The 16,954-nt window shown below is 41.4% G+C and overlaps 1 protein-coding gene across 5 annotated transcripts in view; it reads left to right on the forward strand.

Annotated features, from left to right (window-relative positions):
• The window catches only part of gria1a (glutamate receptor, ionotropic, AMPA 1a), a 71,520-nt gene that overhangs the window by 9,338 nt on the left and 45,228 nt on the right, over positions 1-16,954 (forward strand). For all 5 annotated transcript variants that reach the window (XR_007887337.1, XR_007887336.1, XM_051421150.1 and 2 more), the window contains exons 3-4: positions 9,509-9,748; positions 13,471-13,655. Coding sequence is in view for 3 of the 5 variants with exons in the window: in XM_051421150.1 (XP_051277110.1) it covers positions 9,509-9,748; positions 13,471-13,655 (425 nt within the window). In the remaining 2 variants the exon portion in view is untranslated. The remainder of the gene's footprint in view (positions 1-9,508; positions 9,749-13,470; positions 13,656-16,954) is intronic.

Here is a 16,954-nt window from a genome sequence, read left to right on the forward strand (position 1 = left end):
ACTGAGTGTTCAATGTGTTATTGAAAAAGGCGGACGAATAGCAGATCACCACTCCCTCCTGACTCTTCGGGACATGACAGTTATTTGTTGAGGAGAAAACAAAGAGAATGAGGGAGAAAAAAAGAAAAGAAACTGACGGTTGTTCTCTTGGGCTGGAGTCTGGCAGGTGCTAGTTTGATGAATGAGAAGGCTTGGATTTTTTTTGCTCAGGAGCACCAGGGATAGAGAATGGCCCATAGCAATCAATGTAGATCAGCCAAAACTGCTCCCCAAGCAGCAGAGTGATAGAGTGAGGAGCAGAAGGAGGGTACAGATTGTTTCTGTGTGTTGTGTGTGCCTGTGTTGTTTAGCAAAAGAAAGGAAGAGGGCATGTGCACATGGGGCAGGGGTGAAGGAAGAGGGAAATGGTTTGGAAGGAGAAAATAAGCAACCTTTCATTTAATATCCTTACCCTCTGTATGACCATTTTCTAAGAACCATTCAACACAGAAAAGTAACCCCAATAGCCATTCAATGCCTTGAGGTATGAGAATTCTGTTGTGTTGACAAGAAACCAGTCTTCATCACACATACACTTCTCCTTCACCACATAAACACACACACACACACACACACACACACATTACTGATGGACACACATTACTGATGGCCGTGTCTACTCTGTTCCTATTTGTTCTCCTCATTGTCTTTCTAAGCCTGCTCCGAATCCTTCTCTGTATTCATACAAGCTCACCAAGTATTTAAAACAAATCTGTCGTCTCTGGAGGTAATGGCAGCTGGGACGTGGGGGTCTGAGCCGAGACGTGTGGGGCTGGCAATTAGAAAACATGTGTTTGGGGATGAGGACCAGGATTTGTGCTGCGGGGTGGAGGGACGAGTGTCGGATGATGGCAGCTGTCATGGTTTTGCAGCAAAGACAGGAGCGAAGTCCCTCTTTTGTCATACAGAACATCTCAGGAGCTTCTGTGTACTTTAATGAGGAACAAAGCCTACAAGCGTATTAAACAGTGTGACATAATGTAACTGCTCTCACAGTGACAGCACAAGATTGCTGTTGTCATCTGCATAGGCGTGCAGATGTTTGCAGTACTAAATGACTGCCTTGCCATGACACCAGACCCACAATAGTTGCCGAAGGTTGGAGAAGCAAATAAGACAAACACACACACACTCACACACACACAAATATTACAGTAGGGCGTTACTGGTGGAAAATAAGACATATGTATATTCCATGAGAAGGTATAAATTTGTCTACCACCACAGGTTTTGCCATAAAGTTTATACCATGGTACCCTGCATATCTGTGGGTAAAGTTTACAAATCAGTGAGCATGACTGTCAGATTGGATTTATATCTGACTGTTCTCTAAGCCTTCTTGCTGTTGACCGTCAATTTTGCTGATTGAAATGACACTATTGCAAGCATATTTTGTCGTGTGTAGCTCACTAGCTAATTATTGTTAGCTCCATGACAGTAGGTTTGAAACTCTTTATGCCTGATTCGTGCTGAAGAGAACCCTGTGAATTAGTCTTAAACCCTTTTCTAACTCATTTTATAAGTTTAGTTTGTTAAGTTCTACTCTACATTTGCATTTCTAGGTAGTAACTGCGCATGCTTATCTTTGCAGCTTACATTATAGCAGATGCACTGTTTAAATTCATTTCACACATATTTGCTGTTGTGTTTTTGGTTTTGGAGAGGTAACAACACTCTCCAAATCATTTAGATATCAATGTGATGAAGTACCTTTGTAATGTCAGATATTTAATTAACCAAAAGACCTTCCTGTCTAGTCATTTTTATTCATAAACAGTTTATCATTTGATTTACTAAAGACTTTACCATATCACAATATATACTGATATCAATTATATGTACTGTGATTGTATCCACATCACCATCCCTTTCAGGTGTATAGTACTATATAGCTGCAAATTTGCTCTTGCTGCTGTTAGTGGTTAGTTAGTACTGAAACCGTAAGTCGAGTGAGACAGAGTTGGCTGACGGAAAATGAATTGCCAGTAATGATTTTTGAATTAACTGATTGATCAGAAAAATCTGCGATTACAATAATTGTTACTTGAATCCCTAGTTAGTTAGTTGAAAGAAATTGAGTGCGTCATTTCTGGCGGTACTCAGAGATCCTGCTCAGGTATTCCTTTTCCAGTGGCTCGCCTAGAATCTGTTAGAAGACAATTGTTAATTTATGCAACACTTCCTAATGAATTAGTATGCCGGTTATATATTTGCCTCTTCTTGCTCACATATCCACCTCCATCACTTATTCTGTCAGAAAAATGAAGGTATGTGAGTGGGACCATCCCTCTGCACCTGTCGACACTGATACGCAGATGGGGAGATAATTGCGAAGGGATGATTGTTAAGGAGATAATTGGAGTTTCCATACCCCCTGACAGGAGCTGGTCTGGGCCGGGTTTCTGACCCGCTGCCCAGGTAAGCATTTATTCAGCAGGCGGCAGGGCTCCGCAGAAAACCAGATTGGAAACGTGGCGAGAAACAGTGAGGAGGAGAGACAATGGCCTAGCTTCAGTGGGTTAGAGACTGAGACACAGGAAGGGAGAGATATGTTCGGAGCTGAGGGGAGTGCTCTCACACCCTCGATTACCCATTTAATGAGGCGATGCCATGCCATTGTTTTATTACTTTGAGAAAATAGGAGAAATCTAGATTTCGCCGTGTGGTCCCTGTGTTTCCCACTGCTAGGCTGGCATCTGTTCTCTTTGTTCGCAGCAGTCTCCCTATCATCTCCTCTCACAGACACTAATGCTTCTGTTTCTTCTCCTCTCCAGCAACCAGCTTTGCCTTCTGTCTGCCCTCACCTACATTTTCAAGACATGCTTGCTTTTTGGCTCATCCTTATTAACCTTCCATTACCCCCGTTTCAGCTAATGTAATCTCTCATGAGTATCCAACGCTCCCCGACGTTAATCTAAGATCTGTTTGGCTGGTCAGCTTCTCTGATCACTGCTTTCCCTAGCGGTGGAAGCTCAAGAGAATAGTGTCTTCCTGTCTGCCTTCTTTCTCTATTTCATTCATTTTTCATCTATCTATCTTCAGTATCTCAGCCTCTACCTCAACTCCTCATCTGTCTTTTTCTCCCTTTTCTATCTTATTGTCTCTCTCTTTTTTGCCCCAGTAACAGCAGTGGCATAAACACAATTTTATTGCTCTTGCACAGGTAGTAAATCTCCCTTAAGCTTGAGGAGCTAAAGCTGTTTATACCAGGGAACAGCGAGCGCACCTCTCTCGAGTGCAACACTCATGGGGCATATGGGTACTCTAGAGAGGTAGAAAGGCAGTGAAGCAAAGCCCACCCCCTTCTAAAAAATATCTTGCATTTCTTGACTCTGTATTACTCTTACATTATAGAATATGCATGGATAATATAATCTCTTTGTAGTACACTGACACATTATCAGTTAATGAATCATCTATCTCCAGAATAGTTTTCTTTTGCAGGAGATCCTAGAGAAAACTGTTCTCACAGTAAAACCCTCCTACTCAGCCATGTCTGGAGACAATCATGCAGATCCGCATTGGTGCTGTGTTTTAGTCCCCTGGGTCCGTGTCCTCTGAATGGTAGGGGATTGATTGCACCGTGTGAGTCATGCTGTGTTGGAGGGCGCGCGTAGTAGGCCTCCCCCACCCGTCACCTGAGGGATTCTTCGCAAGCACAAGCTGTGTGTGAGACGCTCTAGTCAAAACCAGCAAGACATATTTTTTTTGGGGGTGTTGAGGGGGTTGCAAGGAGCGCGTGCACCCTAAGTAGGTCCTGATGTATATGGGGCCCTGTTTGAATCAGATATCAACCTCTTTTGCTCTGCCTCTCATTAACATAGCTGATTAGCTCTCCCGAAGATGGATGGGACCAGAGGGACCACAACATGCTCTCTGTTTTTATTACACACATCATCTGATGGTTATTAGCCATGGGTGGCTGAGTGGAGGATGATTGTGTGCGTCTTCCAGTGTCTGGTGTCAGATGTGTTTATCTCCCCTTAAAGGGCTCTGTGGTTGATTGAGTGACCCTTCACCCTTGTGGAGATGGTGTATATTACTGCCTGATGTGACAGCAACCTCCTGCTCCTGTCATACATGTCATCTTTCAAAAGGATACCTTAAACTGAATATGGAAAATATTATATAGCACACCTTGTGAATATGACTCTTAGCCAGCTAAGTAAAGGAACTGTATGCCAGCCAAACTGTTTTCAAACCCGGACTATTGTTTTCAAATGTATATGATTATATATGATGAAAGAATCAGAAATATGATATATCATGGATGCCTTTATTAGAAAGCTGACAATAAAGAGATGACAGGAAATGAGATGAGAGAGAGACGGGGAATGACATGTAACAAAGGTGCCTGACCAGACAAGATCCAGGGACCTTCCAGTTCACAGTCGGCGCATTAACCTCTAGTCCCACACCTGCAGTAGTTAATATAAGTATCCAGACAACTGTAACACCTATAAGATTATTTTTGGTAGCACGGGGATGGGTGTCAGAACAGTATAAGAAAAGAGAAAATGTAGCTAAAACAATTGATTCAAGTTGAAGTTGATTAATTGCTTAGTTGATTGGTGGAAAATGAATCAGCAACAATTTTGCTAATGGACTAATTGATTATCAAGCAACAAGACTACGAGTCTACAGCCATGCTCATGGCTCTCTAACGTCCTAATATGCTCACAAGGACAATGCTAACATGTTGATATTAACCAGGTATAGTGTTTACCATGTTGATTATCTTAGTTTTTGATAGCATGCTAATATCTGCTAATAAGCACTGCACACAAAGCACAGATTAGGCTGATAGGAATGGCATCAGTTTTACAGATATTTTGTCATGATAAGTGAAAACTGTGGCCAGCATGTAGTGCTACAGGAAAAGTCAGGTGATCTCCAAAGTTAGTACACTTCATCATCTGAGCAGCATGAATGTCTTGGCCATCCATATAATAGTTGTTGAGCTATTTTGGACTAACACTTTGGTCAAGACTGAAATATGCATGGTTTAGGAATGCCAGTACATGCTGCTCGCATGGCTGAACAAAAAACATTTGATACATTCTCTGGTTCCAGCTTCTCAGTTGGTGAGTATTTGCTGTTTTTCCCTCTTTTATATCATGATGGGATTTTGACTGGTGGTCAACAAATGAGACTTCCTAAGTCGTTGCCTTTGGCTGTGGAAGACTGTAAGAGACATTTTTCTTATTGATTAAATGATATGAATAATCAGAAAAACAAGATGAACTGATAATGAAAGTAATAGTTGCAGTCTATAATATCCTGTGTCCTTGATTTTCCTTGTTGTGTCCCATTTTGCTACCAGTTTTGACTGAAAAATAAACAGATTTGACACCCTCAGGCATCATTCTAAAAACTGTGGCGACATTGGATGGACAACATAATTGGGGTGTAGTAGTACGGTTGACAGTAACTATATGAAGGTGGTGTATGACTCTGCAAATCAATCTGGCCGAGTTATTCTGAGGTGGAGGAAGGCTGGGCTGGATTTGGCTGTTCACTCTTCCATTCCACAGTCTTTGTTTAAATAAAACCCCAACATGATTTCATACGTTCGAAAAACCGATTTCTTTGGAGTTTCACAGTAAAAAGACACAAAAACAGGATGGTGTATTGTTCAGTAGTGGATAAGATGCAAGAAGCAACTTAATCAGAAGTCCTTTTTTGTGGAGTCACCTGACAAGCCAGTCTTCAGTAGTTAGGTTGTATTAAAAAAGACCTTTACGGATGACTGAACAAAAACCCTCCAATCAGTACACTCCCTCCAGCTGACCCCAGCCTTCTGCTGCTGTGAAATTCCCTTTGTACTGCTGACCTTAATATTGGACAGGATAATGGCATGCAAGTCCCATGGGAGAAAATGGTAAAAAAAAAAAAAAAACCCTGTGTTCCTTCTGTGTGTTTGTTTATGGAAGCATATAATGTATAGGAAATCCTTGTCAGAATGTGTGGTTTGCATGCAGCCACAGTAAACGCATGAGTCCAGAGTACATGTTTACTGAGCCAACATGCTCATAAGGCCATCCTTATATCGATTCTCGGAAACCTGTTTTAAGATTCTCCAAAAATACATTTGAAAAATTGTTTTGTGACTGCACTCGGTACAATTCAATTCAACTGTATTGATTTTTATGACATACCAAGCAATGCAGAGCTATTGAAAAAATAATCACACACACCCACACGAAGGAGCTGCTCTGTAATACCACAGGCCTATACGCAGGTTAGTGAGCAGCTCCAGTGGAGCAGCTGGGAGGCAGGTACCATGCACAAGGGCACCTTGACACCTTTGACTGATGCAGTTGGCCAATATATCTGGTAAACAATTGACCTGCATTTACACATTGGTCAGTCGGGTCTCACATTGATATTAGGATATCATTCCCAGTCTATGTTTTCTGGATTCTGTTACTTTTTTTTTTTTTTTAACTGAAAAAACTAAAGTTCAGATTGAAAACTAATCCCTTCATAAGTTTTAAAATCCACCATTATTTCAAATATAGTTCTGTTGTGTAATTTTTTTTTAATTATTAATGTAGTCATCAAGTTTAACTCAGACTTTATTTTTGAAAGTGAACTTGTTATTTTCCAGTGGCATTGTGTGATTTCGTACCAGGCCATAAACATTCATGGGCAGTATGAAGGATGCGGCGTTGCCTACGATCCCCTAGCAGCCCTCCCATCATCCACAACTTCAGATGCAGGGACGACTGTCACAAACACGCCCTCTTTGTGCAGCCGGCACAGACACATCTGTCATTTGATATTTGGCTCATGCTAAGCAGAGGAACAGCTGCAGGGCACAGGAAACAGAGAACAGGGAAGACAGTAGCTGTGTGAGTTGTTTCTGACAGCTCCTCCTGTTGTGCGAGTATCAGTCCCTTTAGGATTTGAGTTTTCCTCTCTTTTCTTGCGGCCCAGAACTCTTGGTCCACACCAAATGCAAATAAACTTGTTCATATATAGGAAAAGTTTCGAAAGGGTGAAAATTTAAAGTCAGTAGACAGTTCCAGTGGGCTTTCCTGCATCATTTGTATGCATATGATGAAGAATTTTGTTGACTGAAGGAAATGATTGTGGTTTGAGTGTAAATAATAATGTGATTCTGTGGAAATGTGCTGCAAATCTTCCAATATTTCAGAAATGATCTAAGGATTTTTGCAAAGCCAAGTCGGTTTTGCAAATTTGTTAATTCCCTGGGGGGGGACCTAATTATGACAAAATGTCCAAACACTCACAATTCCCACTTCATCTTCCAAAAGTCCTTTAGCAGCTCTGAGCTACTGTAATCCCTGCCAGAGAAACAGACCGTTGCCCAGGCAACCTCAGTCCTGCCACCATGGCAGCTGTAACTGTGGCGAGGAGACACGGAGTGCCAGGGTGGACAGGTGTTGCTAGGGTCTTCAAGATCACTTTAGGTCTCTCAACCCTGCCTCAAATGTCATTACACATGTGGAGCAGCACTAACAAGCCGCTTGCACACAAACACACTCAGTGTGCAGGGTGCCGCTTCTCTATACTGCTATCCGAATTAAACGTTAGACTGCTGAGTTACACTAATGTTCTGTGTCATGCTAATGTCGAATTAGACAAGCACATGGTTCTCTTTGCCAGCTCGGAGCAGGAGGTACAAGCCACATGGCTATTTTTTTGTTGTTTTTGTCAGATAGACATACTGTAGGTATGAGAAATGAGTCATGTTCAGTGAAACATGGTAACCTGCTGTAGGGCAGGGTAATGGGACACTGCACAAAAAGTCAAACAAGCTCTCATTACCTTTTATCCAGGCAGAACATGGAGGCCACCACTGAAATTGGTCCTAGAAAATTGTAAGGGGAAATATAATGTGTGCTAGAGGAAAGCAATAGCTGAGAGAGTGTCGATTTAATAGCAAGAGCGTGTGCAGACCATGAAGGAAAGATAGTTCTGTTACTGAGTCAGTGTGGCGAGGCTCAAAATGTCTATTTCAGGGCTTGCTTTAAGTAGGGTGAGTCACCAGGCTTTTGGAGCACTAGAGGCTGCATATGTGTGTGTGCATTCATGTGTGCGCGCATGTATTTTTATGTGATGCCGCTGAATTTCTCTCTCACTCTCCCTCTATCTCCGTCACACACACACGCAAACACACACACACACGTGCCTGCCCGGAGGGTGCAGGTCTGTGACGGGTTAGGCGTTTTGGGTATGGGCCATCCTCTCTCTGTCTTTCCCTCAGCTCCTAGCAGCGAGCTGGCCCTAGCGCAGGGACAGGCAGCGACTTCAATCTGTTTGGTAAATACTGAGATAAGTAAGGCCCACCCATCGCCACAGCAGAAAATAGCCCAGGCCAGACATACAAGTGCAAAGATAGCATGGTATGCTGAAAGCAAAAAGGGGATATACCTTCCAAAGAGAAGACTGTGGACATGAATTAGCTATTTTAAGATATTAGAGGATGTGAAGGAAGTCAGAGTGATGGACAGACAATAGGAGAATGGAGAGACTGAGGGAGAAAAGCAAATGAGGGATGGAAACCGCCTCCTGCTGCCAGTAAAATGTCAATGGAACCCCGGGGATGCATTGATTAACCTCTCTGCTCCTAATCTGCCTTCACCTCCTCCACCTCTCACTGAAAGCAAACACAGAGACTGATGGTACACAGATGGAAAAACTGGCCAGCTTTGCATAAACATGCCACATTGTAGCTGAATGGACAAAGGCTTTTAGAGCTATTTTCAACAGAAAATTCAAAAGGACTGTGTGATGACTGGTTGGTAAATAAAAGGGTTAACAAACTGTGACCAGTGACAGATATCTCTTTTTCTCTCACTTTTCAGAATCTTTTTTCCCTTTTTTAAACATCAGAGATGGATTCTTTTTATACATTTGGGTGTTTAGGTGATAGAAGCTTGATGAAAACTTTCAATTTTTTCCATTCTTTGGGCAACTGACGATTATTTTCTCGATTCATTAATTAGTTATTTAGTATGTAAGATCAAAGGGATGTCTTAAAATAGCTTTTTATTTTGTTTGACCAAATGTCCAAAACTGAAAAAAATTAAATTTACTATCATGTAAGATGGATAAAAGCAGTCAATCTTCACATTGGACAGGCTGGAATTGACCCTCTAATTGATGTGTAATCATTTTCGCTTTAATTCAATATCATCTTTGTCTCTCCTACATGAGGAAATCTATAGGACATAATTTAAAGTGCAATCATTATAAGCCTACATAGATTGTAGGTGGCATGTAACAATAGGATATGTTGTTGACAGTGTTGACAATCCTACGATTCTTATTAAAGTAGCAAGTGCTTACTTGATCTCTGATGATGACTGGCTTACTATAAGTGCTCAGGCCTTTCCTTCTAGTTTTGCAGGAGTTTTCCTCAAATAGTCCCTCTAATTAGTCCAGAAACTAACCTTCTCCGTGTCCTCTCTCCCTGTTATCTCTTTTCTCTCTCTGACAGTTTGCTCCCAGTTCTCCAAGGGTGTGTATGCCATCATTGGTTTGTATGACAGAAAGACGGTCAACATGCTCATGTCCTTCTGCGGGGCACTGCACGTCTGCTTCGTCACCCCATCCTTCCCCATCGAGACGGCCAACCAGTTTGTCATCCAGTTGAGGCCTGAGCTCCAGGATGCTCTGGTGGGAGTGATCGACCACTATGGATGGACCAAGTTTGTCTACATGTACAGTTCGGACTCAGGTAGGAAACTTAATTACCCTTTATGTAATTTCACATCATGCTATATGTTTGGCATAATCATTTTTAGTGGACATAATTATGTATGACATAAACACATATAACATATAACACATTATAAACAGAAAATAAACAAAAAACATTATTATGCTCAGTCATCTTTGAATGACAACCTTTAGAATTTATTTTAAAAGGCAGTTCCAGTACATGCACATGGTGCTGTCTTCGTATTGCCATGGCGACAGCAACGGGGTCAATCATAGCCATTGTGCAGCAATGAGCAGCCATCAGTACATTTATTTTAGACCACCGTCTTTGTACAGACAGAGAGCACAGAAAAGAAACATTGACCTGCACTGACTAGCAGATAAATCACACAATGGAACAAAAGATTCATCTTTTATTGAGCAGTCCTCAGCAGTAACCCGTATTGCAACAGTCCCTTTGTCGATAGCGTACCGAAAGAAAAAAACAAAAAACAAACAGAAAATGCTGTAGCGTTCAATTTAAACATCTTAATAACACTCCTACAGAGGCAGACAGAAATAAAGCAGCACACCTGTCAGCCTCCTGCTTACTCCTCTTCCTCTTCTCTCAAGCCAATCAGCTATACCCTCCCCATAATGCCATGCCATCTGTCCCAGGTGTTGTGGGTTTTGGAGCATGACTATGAAGGATGTTTTCGTGTGTGTTCCCAAAAGTATGCACATGTTATGTATATGTGTGCACTCTTCACATGCAAATTTGCATGAATGCAGTATGAGGGCTTATTGCAACTTTTATCTGCTCATGTTTTTGACTTGTGTGAGAGACGTAAACAGGCTTAAGTCAGCTTTAATAGACAGATGCCATCATGTCACCCTGCAAATCGCACTATTGAGGAATGACAGGGGAGATTTCACAGTGGTCTCTAGCCCTATTGATGCATGATGGCCGTAGCGCCACACATGTCTCACAGATTTTTTTATCTTCTGTGATCCTTTCATTATCCACTTGCAAACTGTTGGGTACGCGTGTGTGTTTGTGTGTTTGTGTGTGCACAGGGTCACCCCTGTGTGATTGAGGGGTGGGATGGAGCAAGTGGAATCCGTATTAGTAGTCCTCTGTTGCCTGGATACTATGCTGTAGTCACCCTTCCTACAGGGTTATTTTAAGCCTTTAAGAAAAATCATATATTAGTTGTGAAGGATGTGTCTTGTGTTTGTGTGTGCAGGACTGTACATGCTTCTTCCCTCTTCCATTATTCTAATTTTTAATCACTTTTAGGTCATATTGTGTATGAAAAGACAAATCTTCTTTAATTTCTAGTCAAATATACTCTATTTATATTAGATGTGTATTTATACTTAACATTTTTAGGACAAGGACATACAAATAAGCATTGTCACTTTCCTAACATCTTGGGAGATTTATTTTTTTTCACCCTTTTTTGCATTAAGATCTGTCTTGCTGTCTTACCGTGCAGCATCCGCTAATAAAAGTGCCTCTCGTTTTTATTTTCAAAAGCCAAGAATGGCAAAACAAATTTGATAGCCCATTAAACCCATCATAAACAATATTCAGAAAATGGTTTCCCCAAAGTGTTATTTTCTCTACTCTCGATTGCCTGGTGCCCAGGTCTCCATGTATTGCCTCTGGCCAGAAGGGTGCTTATGACAGCCAGATTCCATTATGATATTATTCTCTTCCAGGATGCCTTTGGAGGACCATTTTTACCATGGCTAGTCCCACGAGCCCCTCTGTCAGGCTAGCGCTGATTTATAGGGGTGCATCAGCCACCCAACTACATTTAAAAAGGCAAGAGGATATTCAATGCAAACATAGTGGGACAAAAAAAGGAAGAAAGCAGGGAGGGAATGAAGAATAGATAGAAGATATGAAAAGATAAGAAATGTAATAGTTAAGCCACATTGATAACATGAGTGGAAACCTGATTCTCTGTAATACATTACAGTACAGAACATTCTCAACACCAAGCGTTGCGATTCAAGCACTAATTTTAGCCCCTCTTGACAGCTGCCCAGCTGTATGCTCAAGTGCTGGAACATAACGTACAAAATGCAGAACAAGATTAACAAAAAAATAAACACATAACAACATAAGAAAAGAAGAAAGACAATTCAAACAAAGAAGGAAGGAACAAAAGAATGAAAAGATAAAAAGCAGTGAAGCGCTTTAGTGAGACAGAGCCTCCTTTTCAAACTGCTGGGTCTGATTATACTGCATGGTGCTGTCCATGGTCCTGAAACCGTTACTGACTCCATTCAAAGACACTTGTCCATTCTTCTTAGGACCCACTGGCCTTATTCACGGCCATTAACTGCCTCGTGTGTTACCATGCCTATCATCAGCTTCACAGCTACTATTAAATCTGTCAGCACCAAGGACTACAATTATTCACTCATGAGCTACAGTGAATGGAAACCATGGAACCATGAGAGGTGCCATGCGTCCCCTTCTACCTCTCCAGTAATGCTTTACCAACTTTACCATTTTTCTTGGTGTCTAATTTATTTACACATACTACTGTATTGTGCTCATATGTGGAGGTGAAACACCATCCATCTTTTTCTTTCTTAATGACCTGGTGTCAAATAGGCAGCATAGATTGCCTGGAGAGCAGCTGGTGTGCATTGTAAAATAGCCAGGCAATCATCTTTCAGAGGCTGTCACTGCATTTCTCATCCTTCTTTTGACAGGGTCTGTGTTGTTGTTTTGGATAAGCCATTTGTACATTTGCTCAATATGCATAAAACGCCTGTATGAACATGAACAAACAAGCATGGTGGATACGCAAAACACATCATGTATAGGCCCACAGTAGCTTTAACAGTTTGCCAGCTTAGTGGAGGAAAAACAAATACATCTACATCATGTATTAGTTTACATTTCTAAATTTTGTAATTGCTATAATTCATTTGGGTAATGGCTGCCAGTCTGCTGCGGGTGAAATTACTTTATTTACTCTGTGGAACAACTGTGGCTGCCAGCTCGAGAGGAATCTGATTGGTCTACTGCCAGCAGCAGAGGAGTACAACAGTGAGTCAGATTGTAAATCAGAGCTCAAGATCAATGTGTTCTCTAATCGCCTTTTATTTCCTGTCTTAGCATGAGCCTTTAGCCCATTGGCTGCTCTACCGTCTTTCTCTATGATGCCCAAGTATCTCAGCAGCGTATCGGTGACAGTGTAATTGAGTAACGGCACCTGTAATTGGTGCTTGGAGGACGTAAAGCTGGCTGTGAGTGTGTCGTCCGCGATGATGCACAGGCTGATTATTTGTTAGTGTTAGGTAATTATTTAGCCTGGCGCTGTACGCGCTGGATAAGCACACCTGTACGTGTCAGTGTGCTTAATGGACTGTCCCACTCATTGTACTTTATCACTGAAGCTACAGGGGAGATTCTGATGGATAAGCTTATCAAGAGCAGTTTGGTTTTCTGCACGGCTTCTGTTTTGTTCTCAAGTTGTTTTAATTTATCTTTCTGCTCATAATATAACTACACACAGTATAAGATTAACCTGCACATAATTTATGTCTCATGCTGCCTAATAAAATATAGAGATGTGGAATGGATCGCACTCAGTAGAATACCAACTAGTCATTCATCATTTTGTTCATCTTAGACTCCTTTGCAGAACTTTTGCTATTAATGCCCACACATTTCATACTTCCTGCAATTCCCAAAAACCTGAAATCTTTACCTTTCTCCACTCTTCCGTCTAGGTCTGTCAGTGCTGCAGAAGGTTCTGGACACAGCAGCAGAGAGGAACTGGCTGGTGACCTCAGTCAATGTGGAGACCATGACAGAGGCGTCCTTCTTGAAAGTGTTCCAGGATTTGGACAAGAGGAAGGAGGGCCAGATTATCATCGACTGTGAGACTGAGAGGCTCACTGGCATCCTTAAAAAGGTAACAAGCTTTTCTGTTTTTGCAGTGATAGGGGATTATGTAATTATGTTGCAATATATAATGCAATTTCAGCATTAGGACTGAAACCTCATAACATAATAAAATCATACTGTATGTTATGCATTAGCTCCAAATTTTACTAGTAGGAATTTTACATAATCAGTGAATTTACCTTCTGGACATATATCAAGCTTATTAGAAACTAAGTAATTAGCCTGCATGAGTTTAAGGTTAAAGGACTTTTTCAGAAAAATATATTGCAGAATTAAAGAAGAAAAATACAAAGAAAGAAGAAGAAGAAGAAGAAGAAGAAGAAGAAGAAGAAGAAGAAGAAGAAGAAGAAATACAAAGTTTAGAACAAGGAACCAGGCATTTTCACCTTTTGATAGTGATAGTGAAAAAGAAGAATACAGGAAATGAGGGAGAAACTACGAGTATGACATGCAACAAAAGTCCCCAGCTGGAATCAAACAAACATTGCAGTTATGTGGCACGCAATGTAACCCATCAGCTACCAAGGCCCTCTGGTTGTGCATATTTTAATCAAATGAACAAAGGAGAGAGGGAGAAAGAGAAAAGAGGGGATATGAATGTAAAGTGGGGCTTAGTTGGTGGCCGGTTGTGGTGTTTAGTCTCCTGGAACATCAAGGACAGGAGAGATAAATAATGCAGCATTGGCATTTGGAGTCGGCAGTTTATCTGTGATAGGATCATCACTTACTCACCTCTGTATTGTTGAAAGGAAAAGGATGTTGGCATCACAATCGACTGATCGCTAAACCCCTCACACCAAACAGAGATTGACCAATCACAGCTTAGTAACCGTAACTAGGCATGGCAGGCCATGTTTGGGATTTCACTGCATGTGGAAGCGGTGCACATAGGGCTGTAGTAAGAGTTCAATTGTTTGGATGGTGGTGTCTTTTGTTGTAGACTATCCAAAAACCAAAAACACAAGAGCAAAAGTGTAAAAAATAGATAAAACAGTGTTTGTCTGCAGTAACGTAAGCTCCAATCATTAGCATGTCTGGCTAACCAGCTTACTACCTACATTACTAGCCAAGCGCTACTTCCAAGTCCAAGGAGCATTCCTTTAGCTAACTATATTAGTTTGTGGGGTTACATGTTGCATTTAAAAAAAAAAGATGAATTAATGACTAGCCCATCCACTGTGTGGAAGGTGGTTCTGGATGATTGATGAAGAGTTTAAAGTAATGTTAGTCCTACTAGTAATCCCGACAATGCTCATTATCTGGGTTACAGCTAGTGTACAGAACCAAACTGTGAGTTAGTCCTCAACCTAAAAGCCTTTTCTCTTATAAAATTTAAAGATACTGTTTGAAAATACAAAAAAGTATGAAAAAAAACAGGGTTATTTAATGTTAGAAAAAACAGTCTGATCTTTTCCTGATGATATTTATAATGCTATGACTAATTAGCTTTACACTTCTTTAGTTTTTTCCACATCTTCTACATGAAATATCAACTGGTGATGATTCTGACTATTCACCAAATGGCAAACTCCACGGCTGGTAAATGAAGCCAACACAGAAATAACAAAACCTGCTGTTTCTTGAACGGCCACTTGAGCCTGGCTACAGAAGTGAGTCAACCTCCACAAGGCCCTATATTAGCTTTACAAGTTTACAACAGAAATAAACATGTTTACAGCCTGCTAAAGACAGTTGTCATTTCAGCTAAATTAATGGTTCCGCGCCAGAAAGGAGAAGCCTGCATTTATGTATCTAGCTACAAAAATGTGAAAAATAAATTGAGTGCTAAAGCTGCTGCTGTTATTATAAACCTTTTTCATGGCAGGCTTCTTGGCATTTCATAGCAGGAAAATCACAGGTGTACTAATAACATGAATAATGATTGCATTCCATTTAGGAGAGCCAGTTTCAGGGTCCGAGTATTGTGCATGCTGGCACACTGTCATGCCTCACTGGGACACTTAATGGAGCATAGCCATCGTTAACATAATTGTTTCACCTGTGCTTTTCCTGCCATGACAAGTCAAAATGTCTGCCATGAATAAGGTCTTGTAAACTGACATGTATCAACAGAAATCTTGACATCCACTTCTGGGACCTGTTTGTTCATATAGACGATTGTACTCCCAGAAATATCCACATTTTTGTTATATTTGTACTGTTTTGCTGATGTCACCTGTGTGATTTATGAGTTTTCTGTCAGATCTTTATAGTTTTTTTCTGTTCCAGTACATTGGTGTTTATAAGGAAGAAAAAAAAAACGCACACATGCACTTTAATGATGTTCATAACAAATACACACAGTCCCCATCTGTATGTGTAGGCTAGGGCTGCTCTGTGTGAATGTTATTGATGGCCTGGTGTCTTCAGTTAAGGTTATTGCATCAGTTCTCACCAGTTTACAGGAGCTGAGCCTGAGAAGTTCTCCATTCAGACGGCCACCATCAATCACCCACATCTGCTCCCTGCCTCCACAGTGCCATGCCTGTGCACCCAAACAATGGCGAACACACACACACACACACGCACCCGCACACACACTAACACACACACATACAACACCCCTGCCTCTTTTGGCCTTTAAACTCACTCCCGTGTTCATCTCATTCATCTGATACAGTACACAGATTCTCCTACGATAATGCCACTGACAGTATCCTGAGGGTGACTTCTCGTATAAGCTGAATGTTGATGTAGTCTCCTCAGAGAACATTCATCGTGACAGAAGAGCTACCTCAAAAACGTTTTAGAGTGTGTTTTCCAACAGAGAGACAAAAAGTGACCCATTCTCTTGGGGCTGAACTCTGAATGACTCTTCAGATTTGCATGTATAATTAAAAACCTACTCGCATCCAAAACATTTCCATTTGACGGTCCACTGTGGCAGAAATGTGTTTTCCCCCAGCGTCGAGTGTATTGGAGTCAGTGCTAGTGTGCGTCTCTCCTCCTTCCCTCTAGTTTTTCCTTGCCCGGGGCTCGGCCTCAGGACCTGCCTTGTGCTGGGGTCACCATTAATAACAAATGCCACCTTCTGTCATGACCTACAGCATCATTAGACACACACACACAACACACAAACAAATGAGTACACTCCCTGAAGTATACACAAGGGAAAAAGCTCACAGAGAGCAATAGGAGTGAAAAATGTGTGAGGTCACGCATAGTGCCTGAACAGACAGTGGAATAAGCCTCTTATCCGCTCTGCTTAGGCTATTAATTGGATGCATGGCTTTGAATAAGTGCTGCCCACTCTTCCTTTTTTTATGTGACTGCCCAGTATGCTGTGATGACACATACCGGTATACA

Source organism: Dicentrarchus labrax, unplaced genomic scaffold (genome assembly GCF_905237075.1).
Source record: "Dicentrarchus labrax unplaced genomic scaffold, dlabrax2021, whole genome shotgun sequence".
NCBI classification, from domain to species: domain Eukaryota; kingdom Metazoa; phylum Chordata; class Actinopteri; family Moronidae; genus Dicentrarchus; species Dicentrarchus labrax.